At 40.9% G+C, this 16,849-nt stretch overlaps 1 protein-coding gene across 5 annotated transcripts in view; it reads left to right on the plus strand.

Moving 5' to 3' along the window:
* STS (steroid sulfatase) overlaps positions 1-16,849 on the plus strand; it is a 284,875-nt gene that overhangs the window by 165,325 nt on the left and 102,701 nt on the right. For all 5 annotated transcript variants that reach the window (XM_077988100.1, XM_077988102.1, XM_001088752.5 and 2 more), the window contains 2 exons: positions 836-995; positions 9,229-9,350. In XM_077988100.1, the coding sequence (XP_077844226.1) occupies positions 836-995; positions 9,229-9,350 (282 nt within the window). The remainder of the gene's footprint in view (positions 1-835; positions 996-9,228; positions 9,351-16,849) is intronic.

Consider the following 16,849-nt stretch of genomic DNA (forward strand, 5'->3'; position numbering starts at 1 on the left):
ATTTTGAAATGTCAAAGAAATATATTTTGGGGTAAACTACTTCAATTTCTATCAGGGCCTGCTGTCTGTGGTGTTGGTATCTTATTGCTACAAAGAGTCTGTTTTGTCCGTCTTAAGGTCTCTGTTTTAATGTTAATGCTGGTCAGTTGTACCTGAATTCCAAAGGAAGGAGGGCAAAATGAGGCATGTTCAATCCCCTCTTTCCATCATGGCCTGAACTAGTGTTTCAGGTTAAACCTTTGGAATGCCCTTTGCTGAGAGGAGGGGTCCATTCTGTTAGTCGAGGTGCTTAGGATTTTATTTTTTGTTTACAACCCTATGATTACATTGGATCCACTCAGACAATGCAGGGTAATCTCCTCATCTCAAAATCCTTAGTCACATGTTTAGAGTCCCTTTTGCCATATAAGGCAAAATACCCATTTCCCCAGGCTCCAGGCTCCAGGAATTTTGATGCGGACACTTGGGGGCACCATTATTTTGCCTACCACAGCTGGTGTCAAGTAGAAATGGAACTTGAATTCCCTGACTCCAGAGTCATTGATTTGAATCTTTGGTGACTCAAATCTTTGTTGCGTTGAGTCCCTCTGATTACAAAGTTTTTGTTCAAGATGCCATACAGTGCTGACCATGTCACGCATGGTGGTGACTGTGTCATATATATTCCTTTTTTCAATACAACATATACTATATTGCTCATGGAATACTCATGGATGGAATCTATGTAATTAGAGCAGTTGGTTATTCTACACTGAGCACAAAAGAGTCCATTGAAGTGAGCATTGAAAGCGTTGAAATCTCCCTGTTGCCTCTTACCTCTTTTTTGATCTTTTAGGAGGAAAAGCAAACAACTGGGAAGGAGGTATCCGGGTTCCAGGCATCCTTCGTTGGCCCAGGGTGATACAGGCTGGCCAGAAGATTGATGAGCCCACTAGCAACATGGACATATTTCCTACAGTAGCCAAGCTGGCTGGAGCACCCTTGCCTGAGGACAGGTACTCTGATGCCAGGGTGGTTGGTATTGTCGAGCTCTGATTTCACAGCCCAATATGCTCCAGTTTGCCTGCATAATGGTGTGGGGACCAAGGCCTTTGGCCCCCTGGAGTTTTCCTGAAAATCACGGGTTTGAGGCAGGTCAATTAGTAGGATAAAAGGAATATAAATTTACTTAACGTGTACACAGGAGGCTTCCAAAGGAAGACCTAAAGATACAGGGGAAATTGTTCATTTTTATGCTGTGGTTCAACAAAGTACGGGCAGTGTGTAGAAGTAGAATTGGAGGGAAAAGTCTGACCTCATGCTAACGGACTGAGTGGGGAAACCCAGCCAGGCCTGTCTATCTAGATGCGTCTTGGCCTGTCTGAGCAGTGTTCCTTCCTTCTGGGCATGGGACAGGGCCCTCTCCGGAGCAGGGGTCTTATGACCTACAGTCAAACAAGGTAGGTCAGAGGATTTATTTATGGGCAGTTTTTCCACGGAAAGGCAGGGGGAAAGTTGGATTCATACTTTTAGTTTTGATGATGGTTTTGGGGATCGCGGTTTTGGTTCTTATGGGGAAGAGGGATTCTAGTTTCTCTGGCACCTTGGGGTAGCGTGGGACTGAGAGCCAGGAGGGCAGGAGAAGGTCAGAGGAAAGCTGCCCTGAGGCCGCTGCTGAGGCCCTCTATTTGGAGTGTCACACTGCCTCCAGCTGGACTTGTTATCTCTGTCCAGTCTGGGGCTTTACTGGTGGGTTTGCCAATGTAAAAACCCCTCTGCCAATCTCTTTATCCAGAGGGAAATAAACTCAGAGGCACTGAAGGTTTTTAGTGACCAGGAAGGTGGATGGGTAGTGTTTAATTCAGCCTTGGTCTTTCAGCATTGTGCTCATGCTATTGTTCTCGTCTGTTCACCCCTCCATTGCTTGCCATTGTGCAGCTGGGCCACAACCTCTTTGACCTCTGACATTGGGATCCCACACCTTTTCCTTTGTCCACACTCAGCAGCCCTTTGCTGTAACAGTGAGAAATGCAGCCAGTTCCCCAGCTAACGCCCCATTTCCCAGCACGTCTTCACTGAGAAGTTCTAAATGAAATGTCTTTCTCTTAAATTTAAATACGACTTCATATGACATTGCCAGTGGTTTCTTCCTAAGTGTTATTACCAATCTGAAGAGTTTTAAGTGAAGCACACTGATTAATTGTTTTCATTAGTTTGGTGACAGACCAGGCTAATGTCACGCAGGCGGCTGCAAATCTTGTTTAAATTCAGCTACAATGAGAAGGAAGAGGAAAGGCGAAAGGAAAGACAAAAACAACTGCACTGCCAAAGCAAGTCCAGAGATAGATTTCCTCCCCCTCCTACTGTATTCGACCTTGTTTCCTTAGTGGTTTCAACTCTGCTTTAGATATACACTCTTCCTCAACACACACAGATACACACCAATGAGAAATGCAGCTTTGACAGTTCAGCTATTCTCAAACTTTGAGGTCTCAAAACCCCTTTTCATTTCTTCTATGATTGAGGACCCCAATGATCTTTTGGTTATGTGGGTTGTGTCAAGAGATGCTTGTTATATTAGTAATTAAAAAATGAAATTTTTTAAGACACCAAAGTACTCCAAGCTCACATTCCATTGGCTAATACATCGATGATGTCATCATTCACCCTGTGGCCACTAGGAATGTTCACTGTACACTCCTAAAAGAGTGATAGTGAGAAAGACAAAGAGTGCCTTCCTGTTGTAAAGATAACACTGGCCTCACAGACCTCCTGAAAGGGTCCCAGAGAGTCTCTGGATCACGCTTTGAGACTAGCGGGTGCTATGGCTAAGAGTGGAGATTCTAGACCTGCACTGGTTGAATCCATATTCTTCTTCTTTTTTTTTTTTTTTTTTTTTTTTTTTGAGATGGGGGTTTCACTCTGTCACCCAGGCTGGAGTGCAGTGGCACCATCTCAGCTCATTGCACCCTGCTACTCCCAAGCTCAAGCGATCCTCCCACCCCAGCCTCATGAGTAGTTGGGACCACAAGCATGCGCCACCACGCCCAGTTAAGTTTTTGTATTTTTGATAGAGATGGGGTTTCACCATGTTGCCAAAGCTGGTCTTGAATTCTTGAGCTCAAGAAATCCTCCTGTGTCGACCTCCCAAAGTGCTGGGATTACAGGCTTGAGCCACTCACCTTGAGTCTGAGGCCAATAGGGGAATTGTAAGATCTCCTACTCCAGTCAAACTATTCTTTTTTTCCACTCTAGTGATGGAAAACATGGCAGCAGTGTCTTACAGAAAGTTTTTCCTGTATAAAGCCAAAAATCCCATTCTCTATTTCACCTCATTGGCTGTAGTTCTTACCTTTGGAATAAAGCTTAATACTTCCTCGAGTAGCTAGAACAGAATGTTCAGTCAATCTCTTTTATTAAATTTGTCTCTCATGACCCATAATGTTAAAACCATCACTGCTCTTCACTTTTGTAATATCTTGGAATGGCTTTCTACCCAGTGGGGGAAAAGCAAGGTAAGGAAAAAGTTCAGAGGCAAAGAGGAAGATTCATAAAGGGAAATCTTACTGCTTCTACCTTCTAGCTGCTCTAGTCTGAGGCTGATGGAGGTCAATCTGTGTTTCTTATATGTGCTCAATGAAGAAGGTAAACAGCGTCCCTCTTAGAAGACCCAAGTATTTTGTGTGTGGGTTTCTGTCATCAATAGAACCAACTCTCAATACTGAAGGTTCCACTCTGTTTCTGATTCCTTTCATGAACCTTGGAGGTGCTTGTTGACCTCATTGTTTTGTTTTGTTTTGTTTTTTGAGACAGAGTCTTGCTCATTTGCCCAGGCTGGAGTGCAGTAGTGCAATCTCGGCTCACTGCAACCTCCACCTCTACCTCCCAGGGTCAAGCGATTCTCCTGCCTTAGCCTCTGGAGTAGCTGGGACTACAAGCATGCGCCACCATGCTTGGCTAATTTTTTACATTGTTAATAGAGAGGGGGTTTCACTGTGTTGGCCAGGCTGGTCTCAAACTCCTGACCTCAGGTGATCCACCTGCCTCAGCCTCTCAAAGTGCTGGGACTACAGGTGCGTACCACTACGCCCAGCTAATTTTTGTATTTTTAGTAGAGACAGGGTTTTACCATGTTGGCCAGGCTGGTCTTGAACTTCTGACCTCAGGTAATCCACCCACCTTGGCCTCCCAGAGTGCTGGGATTATAGGCATGAGCCACGGCACCTGGCCAGTTGACCTGGTTTTAAATCACATATGTTGCTTCTGTGTTGAGGTCCTAGCTTCTGGTACTAGTCCAGCTGTAAAATGTCTTCATCATCCTAGAGACAGCACAGGTTAGAAAACAGAAATGTGCTTCCAAGTGCCTCATGGGAATAGAATTATCACACAGTACCTTATTTAAAGCATATTGCCAACCAGGCCCAGTAATATTCTTATGTATTTGTCCAGAAGACTTTGAATATCTAAAGTAGTGTTTTCCCCCAGGGGTCACTTATCAATGCCTGGAGACATTTTTTATTGTCTTGGCTCAGGGTGCTACTGGCTCAGATGTGCCACCAAGCATCCTGCAATGCACAGCACAGTCCCCTACTATGATGAATTATCTTACCCGTTATGTCAGTAGTGCTGACGTTGAGAAATCCTACCCTGAAATTTATTATTGCTCTTTATGGAAAATGTTGTTATAATGGAAAATCCCATCAAAACTTTTCAATAAAAGCATCTAGACAATACCCTCACATCTATATCCATCTATAAATGTGATACACAGATGTCTGCCTTTTAGAAAATAGCCTTAACTCCTTCCTGCTCAGAGTGGTGCAAATAAGCTTTCTCAGCTTCCTGCTAGAGAGATATTAAATTTGCACTTCTCAGGAGAAGAAACTCATTCAGAAGGTTGGACCCAAGCTGTTTGATGGGCACTTAACAAAGTGCCTTCGCTTCTTTCTGCATTTTGTCTGAAGAAGATAATTTCTGTTCAGCAGACCTCTATTCTTCAAGCACTGTCCTGTAATTCTCAGGAAGCATTTTGGATCTAGTGGGAGTCCTTCCTGGCCAATCAAAGCATGGTGGCAGATCAGAAGCCCTTGAATCCAAGGTTTCTACTTAAGCCAAAAGAAAGGTAGTCCGGAGGAACACAGGAAAGATTTTTGTTGTTGTTGTTGTTTTGTTTTTGTTTTGCAGCATCTTAACACTGCAGTGAGAATAGTTCTCTAAGTCAACCCTATGATGTGCTTACGTGAGGTTTCTCTCTGGCAGTGAATTTTTCTTTCATATGCATGTTAGTGATTCATTTTCATTCAGTGGCATGACTTATCAGAAGAACTTTCAGTGTCCATCACCCTGGGCATATTCAGAAAAATTATTTCCCTCCAGGTCTCCAAATAAGCTGATTTTGGAAATAAATGGAGGACAACATTTTGTGTTACAAAAGGCAGCAACAGGGGCTTACAAAAAAGAAGAATCTAATACCTAAGTGTTTTAATTCATTAACGTGAAAATTGTTTCTTTGAGTCTCATCTTTGCAAGCAGATACAATATTGCCATAGTATGAGTATGACCATGCCCCTTCCTAACATGGTATTAACATCAGTAATAGAGAATGGCAACAAGCCATAGTTGGTTACACCTTTTGGAAAACTCAACATTTTAACCATAGTCCCTTCAGCTGGGACGCAAGGAAACAGAGTGCTGGCAACCTCAAGAATCAAATGTTAGAGGTGAAATATTTAGAGCTTCTGGTCCATAATTAAAATAAAAATTGACTTCATTTTTTAAAGTTTCAAAAACAAATTAATGCTTTAATGCTCAACACACTTTTGTCTAATGGAGACAAGTAATGGATTTAGCTGACTTCTCCCAGTAACTTATAGCTGAGCCACTAGAGAAGACCTTTTCAATAGAGTAAAACAGATGAAAAAGTCAGTGAGCTATATCAGGTTCACATCAGTTTTGCAAAATTAAAGGTGACTCTCTTCATGGGAAGAATCCCAAGTTTGTGTGTGTAACCACTTATACTAATCTTGCTTTCTGTTCAAATATGGCAGAGGGCTTAATGTTTACAAATGGAAACATATTTTTCTAAATTGTGAAAATAACTTTCTGAATACTTAAGATTCCCTTTAGTTTATTACAGATATATGTACTTTCTCCTAAAAATGTTTCCTTAACTATGATTGTCTACATTGAAATTGTTGTCATTTGTATATCAAATAAGCTGCTCACCAACATTGTGCCCCAAATAAGCTTCTCTATTAGTATCTAAGACCTTACCTTCTGTTATCACCCCAAATCTTTTCTTTCTCTTATGATCCTTCAGTCCTTCCAGAGTTGGCTAGGCAATGGGCGGGTGGGAAGGACATTCCATGTGGAGGGATGAGGATGTTGAAAGCCTCAGAGCTGAAAGAGAGCACAGCACATTCTTGGAGGAATGACATCAATAGGGTTCAGGGAAGGTTTCCAGAACATGCCCTTTTTAATTATGTAAAAATTGTCTATGGTATTTAACTTGATCTGAAATTTTGACGCAAGGATGCCTTGCTAACAGCCTGTTAATAGCGCTCCTATCATTGTCAGTCAGGAACTCAAGGAGAATAACTTCGCCTTCCAAATGAAAAACACTCCCAAACACTCCCTTTTCCACCAAGAGCCATGAGGGCACTAGGACAGAAAACACATCCAGTTTTTTTAGCATTGGCTGTTATGCAAACATGCTACAAAAACTTGAATTAGTTTGCAAGAAAAAGCCCGTTAGACTGTTTCCAGAGAAAACAGCAATGCTTTGGGTCACTTTGAAAGTGGGTTGGCCCATCTCCCCCAGAACATGACACTCTAAAAGCATTTTTGTACTAGCAGCATTAATGGAAATGTGCTGTTCTCTGGGTTATTGCCATGGTTAACTGCGAATCCCACAAGTGGTTTAAAACAATCCCAAATATTTCAATAGCTTAGACACCACTTAAAAGTTGAGCTCAACAGAGTCACTTTCCATTTTTCATGGCAGAAATGAGGCTTCCTTTGACAGGCCATATTTCTGCAGCACTGTTAAATGGTGGCTTTCCATAGCAGCATGATTTATGGCCTGCCTCTAGGAAGGACCATGTTAGGTGTAGGATATTAAAAAAAAAAAAAAAAGTCTGTCTCCACATTGGAAGAAAAATAAGTTTGCAGAATGAACTTTGTGCCCCTCCTTTAAAAAAAAAATCTCAAATTTTTCATTTTTAAGTAAGAAAAAATAATTATGAGACTTGGAGTCTTATTTTGTTTTAGTTAAATCCCCCTTTCCTGTAATCGTGATCAATTTCAGTTATCAAATACTGATCTTGGCCAAGACCAGAGGAGAGCTTGAAGACAGAAGTTCAAGGCCAGTCTGGGCAACATAGCAAGACTTCATCTCTAAAAAAAAAAAAAAAAAAAAAAAAAAAAAATGAAAAATAGCTGAGCATGGTGACATGTACCTGTAGTCCCATGTACTTGGGAGGATGAGGCAGGAGGATCGCTTGAACCAGGAGGTCAAGGCTGCAATGAGCTATGGTTGCTCCACCGCACCATAGCTGGATGTCAGAGCAAGACCTTGTCTCTAAAAAAAAAAAAATTTTGAAAAATACTGATCTTAAGACAGCAATTCCATCTCTCATGTTCTTATATCACATGTTGAATTTTGTTGGCAAATGAAAAAAAAAAAAAGCCAAATTCAAAAAGTAAAAGTCTAGTTTGTGTCCCAGAAATTGGGGATTCCATCTTGCTTTTGGGAAGTCATTGAAAGACATTCTCCCCACTTGGGGAAGGATGGAAATCCTCTGTCCCTTGTCTCTCTCTTTCAGATCACTTTTCACCATTGGGGGCTTTTCCTGGTCTAATTCCCATGCCTGCCCACTTCCCCTCTTACTTCTTCCTTCCTTTGAACTTTATTTGGGATCTCATAAAGGCCTGAGTCTTTCTTGAAAGGAATTTGAAAAGAACCAAGCAAGATGACTGCCATTTCAGGATGGAAACAGTATTTCAGGGCACACGCTGCGTCTCAATAGAACTCTCTCTACCATGTTTCTTTCTCTTCCCATCGTGGTTCACGGGAACATTGGTTTGGGAAGTGAGCCAAGCCAGTCTTTTGTTCTTATTTTTACTTATGATAATAGAATATTTTCAGTCTACAGACTTCTGCAGAGAGCGTGATTAATAACAAGGGTTGAGGCCAAAGAAGTGCTAACAACAAGGCTATAATTACATTATGGGTTTTTAGTGACAACAAAATAAACCATGGGAGAAAGCTCAAGGGACATAGGACCTCTAAAACACACTTACCCAAGTTATACAGCCACGTCAAACTTCTAGTTTCTAAACGCCTTGTAACAAGAGATGACAGGAATGTAGTGTTTTTAATCAGAGAAAGAAAATCCTCAAGTTGAACACTCAGCCTTTCAAAATAATTCTCTGCCTCTCATTTTGATGGCAATGGCCTAATGGTATCATGGTTTCAATTTCTCATGTAGCTGTTAATTTATGTTTAATATAAAACACAATTTTATACTTTATTCCTTTCTTCAAACTATAAGCAATCTTATTTTGCTCATCACCAGCTGCATATGTCTTATTGTTTGCAATCTGGAAAGTTCCCCTTCTTGGCCTAGTTAGATCCCAGTAGTAGAGGAGATATATTTTCATTTGGGAATAATCTGTTCCCTGGTTATTTAATGGTATCATTATTATTATATATGAATTAATTCATTTTAATGAGAAATTTACATTCATTTCAGTCTACGAATCCAAGTTGCCTCATGCAATATAGTATCTTTTTATTTTAATCCAAATTGTCAGGTGCCCGTCTTTTCAGCAGACCTGTATTTCATGAATAAAGCTTTCCCTTTGGTCAGGCAATAGACAGAAAATTGTGTTTTGGAGAAGCAATAGGAAGAATAAGGGTGCGAATGCCAGATCAGCTGGATATCAGTCCCATCAATTCTTACTCTGAACAAGGTCGCATGACCTTGGGCAAATTACTTAACCTTTCTGTGCCTCTATTTTCTCATCTATGCAATGGGGATGACTGTAGTTCCAGCTTATGGTGCTCTTTGCAGATGGAATGCACGGACAGAGCTGGGATCAATGTGTTGTTGCACAGGGCACCCAGGTGGGGTCAGTCTTCTTTGTATTCATTATGACTGGAGCTCCCTCATGCTCTTGTTGGTTCAGAAGGACATTTGAGAACACAGGACTGATTCACCACTTGATGCCTGGCTGTTTATCCCACAGGATCATTGATGGACGTGATCTGATGCCCCTGCTTGAAGGAAAAAGCCAACACTCCGATCATGAGTTTCTCTTCCATTACTGCAACGCCTACTTAAATGCTGTGCGCTGGCACCCTCAGAACAGTGAGTAAACAGACCTTTCCACGCTTCTCATGCTCCGTGCAACCTATGCCATGGGAATAGTTAAAACTAAAGGGCAAAAAGGTGGCTCTGCTCAATGGAGGCCAACAGGTGCCTCAATGTGTGCCCATGCTTTGCTTTGTCCTCTTTTCCCTCCTCCTCCTCTCTTCTCCTTCTGGTGACATAGTTGTCCAGGTAGAAGGACATCAGAAGGCTATGTCATTCACCTACCTGAACACCACCCACAGCTTCTCTATCCCAGCAGAGGAAGCTCCCTGTTCTCAACAGGGCGCTGTGGCTGGTCCTTTATTGCATGCACAGCTTCCCAGCTTCATTCCTGGTACTCCTCTCACACTGAGGACAGCAAGCCCTGTGCTCTGTGCATTGCTTTGCTTACACTTGCAGGCTCTTCTCCTGGAAGGATGTCTTGCCTCGTCCGTCTTGGAGGGTACTGCTCAATGCCCCCCAGACCCTGCTGAAATGCCACCTCCTCTGCATGTCCTCAAAGCATTCCCCTCACTCTTCTAGCATGGCACTAAAGGCTAGAGAAGGAATGAATAGCATTTAAATGTTTACCTGACTTATTTTCCCAGTCTAAAGATAATGGATCGTGACTCACTGAATCTGTATTTTGTGTATCATGCGTATTTGCTACATTTAGATATTTAAAGCAAAGGTAAAATGTTCTTCAGTACTATCCCATTTCCTGACCTGGGAGTTCTTTTAATTGTGCAATCGAACAGGATCTCTTGTGGGTTTTCTAATACTTGTTTTATAGTGGCATTTCCAATTAGCATACAGGAACAAATGGTTTATAATCTTAGGTGTGGTTATTGATTTCAAATCTTTCTTTCATATTTTTGAAACTTAGAATTACAGTAATATTCCTATCACTAAGATACCTGGCAGTCAATGGAAAGTGATGAGCAATTTATAAAACTATTGTATGTACTAGAGGTACCTGTTGAGGTTGGACTTTCAGTTCCTTCTTCGGAGGTAAAACAAAATTCCTCTTTTCTCTAAGGGGCTTTGGAGCTCTGCTTCTAGAATCTAGGACTGCCCCGCTACCCCGCCCCGAAGGAGGGGTGTGTAATAACCTCCTAGCTGCTAACTTCTTCTTAAACTTAGGGTGATTCCATTCCATTTTCCAACAAATCTTTGTCTCTTCCCCACTCACCTAGCCAATTTACCCAAGACTTATCATTTAAAGAGCAGCCTCCTTTTATTTTTACAACTTTTCCATGAAATTACAACCCTTCTATTAGCCACAGAAATCACAACAGGTTTATGCTTCAGAGTTTCTCCTTTAAGTCTGGGCAGTTTCCTCATGATATGTTCTAGAAGACAAAGAACAGCAGAAACATGGGCTTGCGATTTTACTTCTGGAAGCGTTTTATTCACATATCTCATCCATGTGGCTACAATTCCTAGTTTCCATAAGAATACTGCTTCTTTTTTAGATCAGTTTATAGCATCGACTTCTGAGCTTTGTAATAAATGAGGACTCTTAATTTCTTTTTATATGGAGCCGGCAAGGAATGTGAAGACAAAGTTTCTGTGACTACTGCGTGTTCGAATAAGTCTGTATCATGTCCTGAACCTTGCAAAATTGTATTTTAATAGAGCCAAATCCCCAGTTAGAGAAGCCGGAAGGAACATATTGGATCAGAGGCTGGAGGAACACATTATGTGGAGGAGTAAAGAGAAGGGGGACAGGAAGAGACAGAAAATAGGAGTGAGAAAAACAAGACCCAGTTTCTGATAGGCAACTGGCCGCGGGATAAAATTTACTTCTTAGACTCTGAATGCAATTCCTTCAACTCTTCTGCCTTGAACTGGTAACAAAAAAAGGAGAAATCACAGTATTTGAAGGCTAGAATCATTTATCGAGATAAAGGACCTCAGGAAAACATGATGTTTATGAATCATTTATGATTTATTTTTTCAGATGCTATCTGAAACTCAGCAACCATATTTGCTGTCTTGGCTTTTGTGTATGGCTTCATGTTTAGTCATTTTGTATTTTATCTATTCATTTTTTTCTAGAAATATGTATTGAGCACCTACTGTGTGGAACATATCGTCTTAGCGCTGGCATCTGTCAGTGAGCAAAACAGACAAAGTTCCCTGCTGAAGAGTAGCTTACATTTTAGAGCATGAGGCACTGCTACCTGTGCCATGTGCTGGGAATACAGGGATGTGTAAGGAAAACGTGACTCTCATCCATATGGAGCTTTCTGTCACCTGGGGAAGACAGATCTTAAACTAGTACTAGTTGAGTGAGTCTGCATAGGTCATCTCAGATAGACTTTGGTAGGAGCTTGTCAATAATCACTAGACTGTGGAACATATTCCATGAATCTTACATTCATGGATAAGAGGGCTGTCGCCTGACCTCAGAATACTTTATTAGAAAAAAAAAATATATAGTATTAGGGTTTAGTAGCAGGCAGTGGTATGCTGGAATCAGCTCCTGATCGTTCAGGAATCTTGCCAGTTGGTTGTTAAACCATTGTCTGTCTTCATTTGGCTGTGTTGTGGGTGTTTACACCATGGCAATTGGCAAACACAACAAATACAGGTTGCCTTTCTCCCTCGGAACCCTAGATTAACAACAGTTTGTTGGTACCAGTAGAACTGACTGCAGATGTTTTTAAGATGCAGTTACCATTTGTCTTCATTACTTAGAGGATTAAATGTTATAATTCCAAACTCATGAAATACTGATTTTCCAAAAACTTATAGCTAGGATTTCATTTCCACCCTTTTAAAACATGAATCTCTTTTAAAATTTATATATAATGTCTTCGCTATAATTTAGTTGTCTTAGCAAATTGAATGACATAATTTAATTATGATCTGATATCATTATTCCTATTACATTTTACAAGAACTCATGAAAGCATGATTATAACATGGATAACTTTTCTTGCACTAAAATAAGAATTCTGAGTTAAAATTTACCATTCAATGGGTATGAAAAATTTTGGCTTTAACGTTTGACATATGAATTAATGTTATTAAAAATTCAACACGATGACAACTTGATTTTATGGATGGAATGGATCTTAGAGGGTAGGTGGATACTTGGCTCCAGGATTTTTAAGCTGATGACTGTAGTCTGTGAGATAAATACTCACATTAATGGAGAGTCCCCAAACCAGCTGGTCATACCAAAATCCATGGGATAGCTGTAGATATATTCTAGAATGCAGTGCAATATAGTACATAATTAATAGCTTAAACTGTTTTTGTACAGACAAATATGTAATCTTAGCATCATGTAGAAAAAAAAAGTCACATATATTTGAAATGTCACACTTTAGTCAGGAAAAGGGATCTCTATGAAGCTATAAAAATTACTTAGGGAAACAGGGCACCGATACCATTCTTTCCCTAGGAGAAGAATATAGACATCCTCACGTTGAACTAGCAGAGCCTCATAAATCCTGCTCCATTTTCTATTCAAGTTTTTTGGAAACTTTTTTCCAACAACAAAAAAATAAAAATAAAAAAAGCTTTATATTTTAAAAAATGACAATACTAGGAACATTTGAATGATTATCTTCTAGCTATTGTGAAATATACAATCAATTAATGTTAACTGGTGATGGATATTCCAATTTCCCTGATTTGATTATATGAGTGTTTCAAATGATCACGGGTACCCTGAAAATACGTACATCAAATATGCATCAATAAAAAGTAAATAAATAAAATTACAGCGAATAGCAATAGGGTAATGGAATTCATTCCAAAGGAATGTGTTCCTTTCCAGCTTTCTGAAAGATACCTTCATTTCAAAATAAGAGCTGAGTAAAGGTTTAAAATCAAAACCAGCTTACCATGGTAATACAAAGAAAAATGCTTGCATTGCTACTGTCTAGCCTTTTCATTTAATTAAAAAATTAATTTTGCCTCTAAAACACACCTAATAAAAGAGAAGAGGTTCTCCTAACAGCCACTTATGAGTTAACAGCATCCGAAAGGCAGCACTTGGATTTCATCATCACTAGTAATTTTGGTGAGTACTTGTCAGATGCCCTTTCTCATCTGATCCTCTGAATTAGGATCTAAAGTGTCAGAAATGAAATATCGAGGGCTGAAACTGACCTAATATGAGATGCAGCATTTCCAAATTTAAGCTCACCGGCAACTATCCTGTATTTCAGCTGACCTTATAAAAGGACATATTTTCATCCTACTCTGTAACTGTTGTAGCAATTAAGAAAAAGCACATATATGTAAACCATTTCAAGGATAACTTTTAAGTATTAGGATTTCTTTTCTTTGTGAACACTTCAAATGCTGCATTGCCACGAGCTTTTGATAGTTCAGGCATGCAGCCATTATTTCACTCATGTGCCTGTGAAGCCCAGTAGCAAAGTATACAACATTTGTACTTGTAATTGTAGCAACACAGGATGATGGTGTCCTGGGATGAACAGAATTTGCTTTGGAGATCTAGGAGAAGGAGTGATTTATGAGGTTAGAAAAGATTTCATTGAACTTTTAATTTTTTTATTAAATTTATTTTATATCATTATCATCCAAACACATCAGTAATAGCTTAACTTCTCCTAACAGTCATTTCCCACAGTGGAAAAAAATCACCACATAAATAGATTTTGTGTTTTCTAACACAGTCTATTAAACATATATTTTCTTATGGAACTTCATACCTTATAGACAGTATCAGACAATATTTGAGATAAACATTCAGTTTTCAACCAAAGTTGTAGTGTGTCTGATCTAAGATTACACTAATACTGTGGGAAAAAAAGTCCTGGTCATTACTCTTGATAATTTGCTACAGTGCAAACTTACTTCCTTATAGAGACAAAGTAATCAAAATTGAATTTTCTTTCTTGAATACAAAAAAAAACCCCAAAAAACTTGGTGTGGCTGAATGCTCAAATGCCCTCTTCCATCTAAACTTGGCACCCAGCTTATTCTGATCTTTTTGCCAGGGGTCACTTCTGATCTTTTCCCCTTGCATTCTCCGTCCTACCGTTTCATTGATTTTCTACAGTATTTTATACATCTCTTTTCCCCGACTTCAACATGGGGCGTCTCTCAGTTCTCCCGGAATGTCTGCTTTTATGTCTCTAAACCCCCGCCAGATTTGCTTTCATATGCTCTCAGACCTGGTGTTTTCTAAATAGACATTTTAGTTCTAACCAGGGCATGCAATATTTAGCAATTTTTTGTGTCTTCCTTACTTTCGTATCTTCTATACAAAAATGTTTTGTAGGTGGTTATAGACGTTTCCCTTTGTTAATCTCATGTTCTTGAAATTTGTCATCTCTTTTTGTGATCATTATGTATCTTTTGGAGACGTGCTTGATGACAGTAAACACTGATGTTTATTGCATATTTACTGTCTGCAGGACACTTTGTCAAGAACATTGTATTTGATATCTCATTTAATCCCCTGAATTAGAAGAGATTATGATTATATTAGTTTCAGATTTGACTGTAACAGAAAACAATAAAAAAAAAAGTTTACATTAGAGAAGTTTTTTTTTGTTTTGTTTGTTTGTTTTTTGAGATGGAGTCTCGCTCTGTCACCCAGGCTGGAGTGCAGTGGCGTGATCTCGGCTCACTGCAAGCTCCGCCTCCCAGGTTCATGCCATCCTCCTGCCTCAGCCTCCCGAGTAGCTGGGACTACAGGCTCCTGCCACCATGCCCGGCTTTTGTATTTTTAGCAGTGATGGGGTTTCACCATGTTAGCCAGGATGGTCTCGATCTCCTGACCTCGTGATCTGCCCGTCTTGGCCTCCCAAAGTGCTGGGATTACAGGTGTGAGCCACCGTGCCCGGCCTTTTAGAGAGAGGTTTATATCTCCATCTCGTGGGCAACATCCAGAGACAAATGGTCCAGAAAGTCTCTGGGGTGCAGAATCTTTCAAGCGACTTTTCCACCTCCTGTAGAATGTGACAGCTTCATCTTCATGGTGAGTGATGGCTGTGTCTACCCTAAATGCATACAATGGTGGGATGGATGGGAAAGATGAGAAGAAAAAAGTGCATGGCTACTACTTCCCAAGGAAGATAATCAGACTCTTCGCAGAGGCCAGAAGTTGGTCACCTGTTCACACCTAGCTTCACAGGAGGCTGCAAAGGAGAGTTTTGTTGTGGGTTTCCATGTACCCAGAGGAACGTTCAGTGACTGTGGGAGGCTGGGGGATCAGCTAGCTATCTCTCCTCCCAGTGTTATTTTTCCCAATTATAGATGGGAAGACAGAGAGGTAGAAGGTCACATTATTGGCATACAGTTGCAAAGTTGATGGCCAAGTTGGGATTTGCAACCAACACTGTCTGCTTTTGAGTCTGTCTCCTGTTAATCGAAATGTCTTCCCCTAAGACAATATGTTCTTTTACTCACAATTATAAATCATGACTCCTCAACTAACCATGTGTCTGGACATCTCCGTGCCCCCATGCACTGAGTCCACGATTCATCCACATCCTCTTATTCCCCAAATGTGGACATCCTTGGTGTTATCAGGTCTCATACTCCTTCCACTGGCTCCATGCCTGATCCTCATGCTCTCAGCTGCCCTCTTCCCTCTCCATGAATGTTCTTTCCTGGGGGCCAAATGACTTATGCCCCCTGTACAATTCCTGATGACTGCCCATTTTTGACACCAAGCAATCCCAAAGCAAATGTACTTCCAAGCTCTCTGCCTTCCTCACTCTGTTATCTGCCGTGATCAGATCGTAACCTCCAGTGCCTCACAGTAGCCTGTTGGTCCTTCAAGCTGGAGGTGGTGCAGAGCCATTGTGTGATTTCAGGCAGGATGCTCCGGATGGATCCCAAAGGGACTGTGGAGTGTATTTGGCTTCTTGTCTGCTCACACTGGATTTCATGATGACAGCTGGCTCCTCGCCTCTCTTTCCATCCCTTCCTCCTAATAACCATCATCTCCTTTTTTAAAAAATTTATCCAACAATTTTTGTTTTTTTGAGGTAGAGTTTCGCTCTTGTCACCCAGGCTGACATGCAATGGCACGATCTCATCTTACTGCAACCTCCACCTCCAGGTTCAAGCGATTCTCCTGCCCCAGCCTCCCAAGTAGCTGGGATTACAGGCGCCCACCACCACGCCCAGCTAGTTTTTATATTTTTAGTAGAGACAGGGTTTCACCGTGTTGGCCAGGCTGGTCTTGAACTCCTGACCTCAGGTGATCCACCCCGCCTCGGCTCCCAAAGTTCTTTGATTACAGGCGAGGGCCACTGCACCTGGCCCCAACAATTTTTTATTGGGCCTCTATTCTATCTAAGATACTAGGCACTACACATGTAGGAGATGTGGGAGATACAGTCCCTGCCTTCAGAGAGGAAATAATCCAGCCAGAGAATTGGAGACCTCAAGTGTTGACTGAGTGATGAAAACTGGTGAGAAGAACAGAGGAAGACTGGTGACTTCCAGCTGGGAATTCAGATGGGTTCATGAAGGAGAACATAGCAGGGCTTTGAAGAACAGCTAGAATATCAATA

This window comes from Macaca mulatta, chromosome X (genome assembly GCF_049350105.2).
Source record: "Macaca mulatta isolate MMU2019108-1 chromosome X, T2T-MMU8v2.0, whole genome shotgun sequence".
NCBI lineage: Eukaryota > Metazoa > Chordata > Mammalia > Primates > Cercopithecidae > Macaca > Macaca mulatta.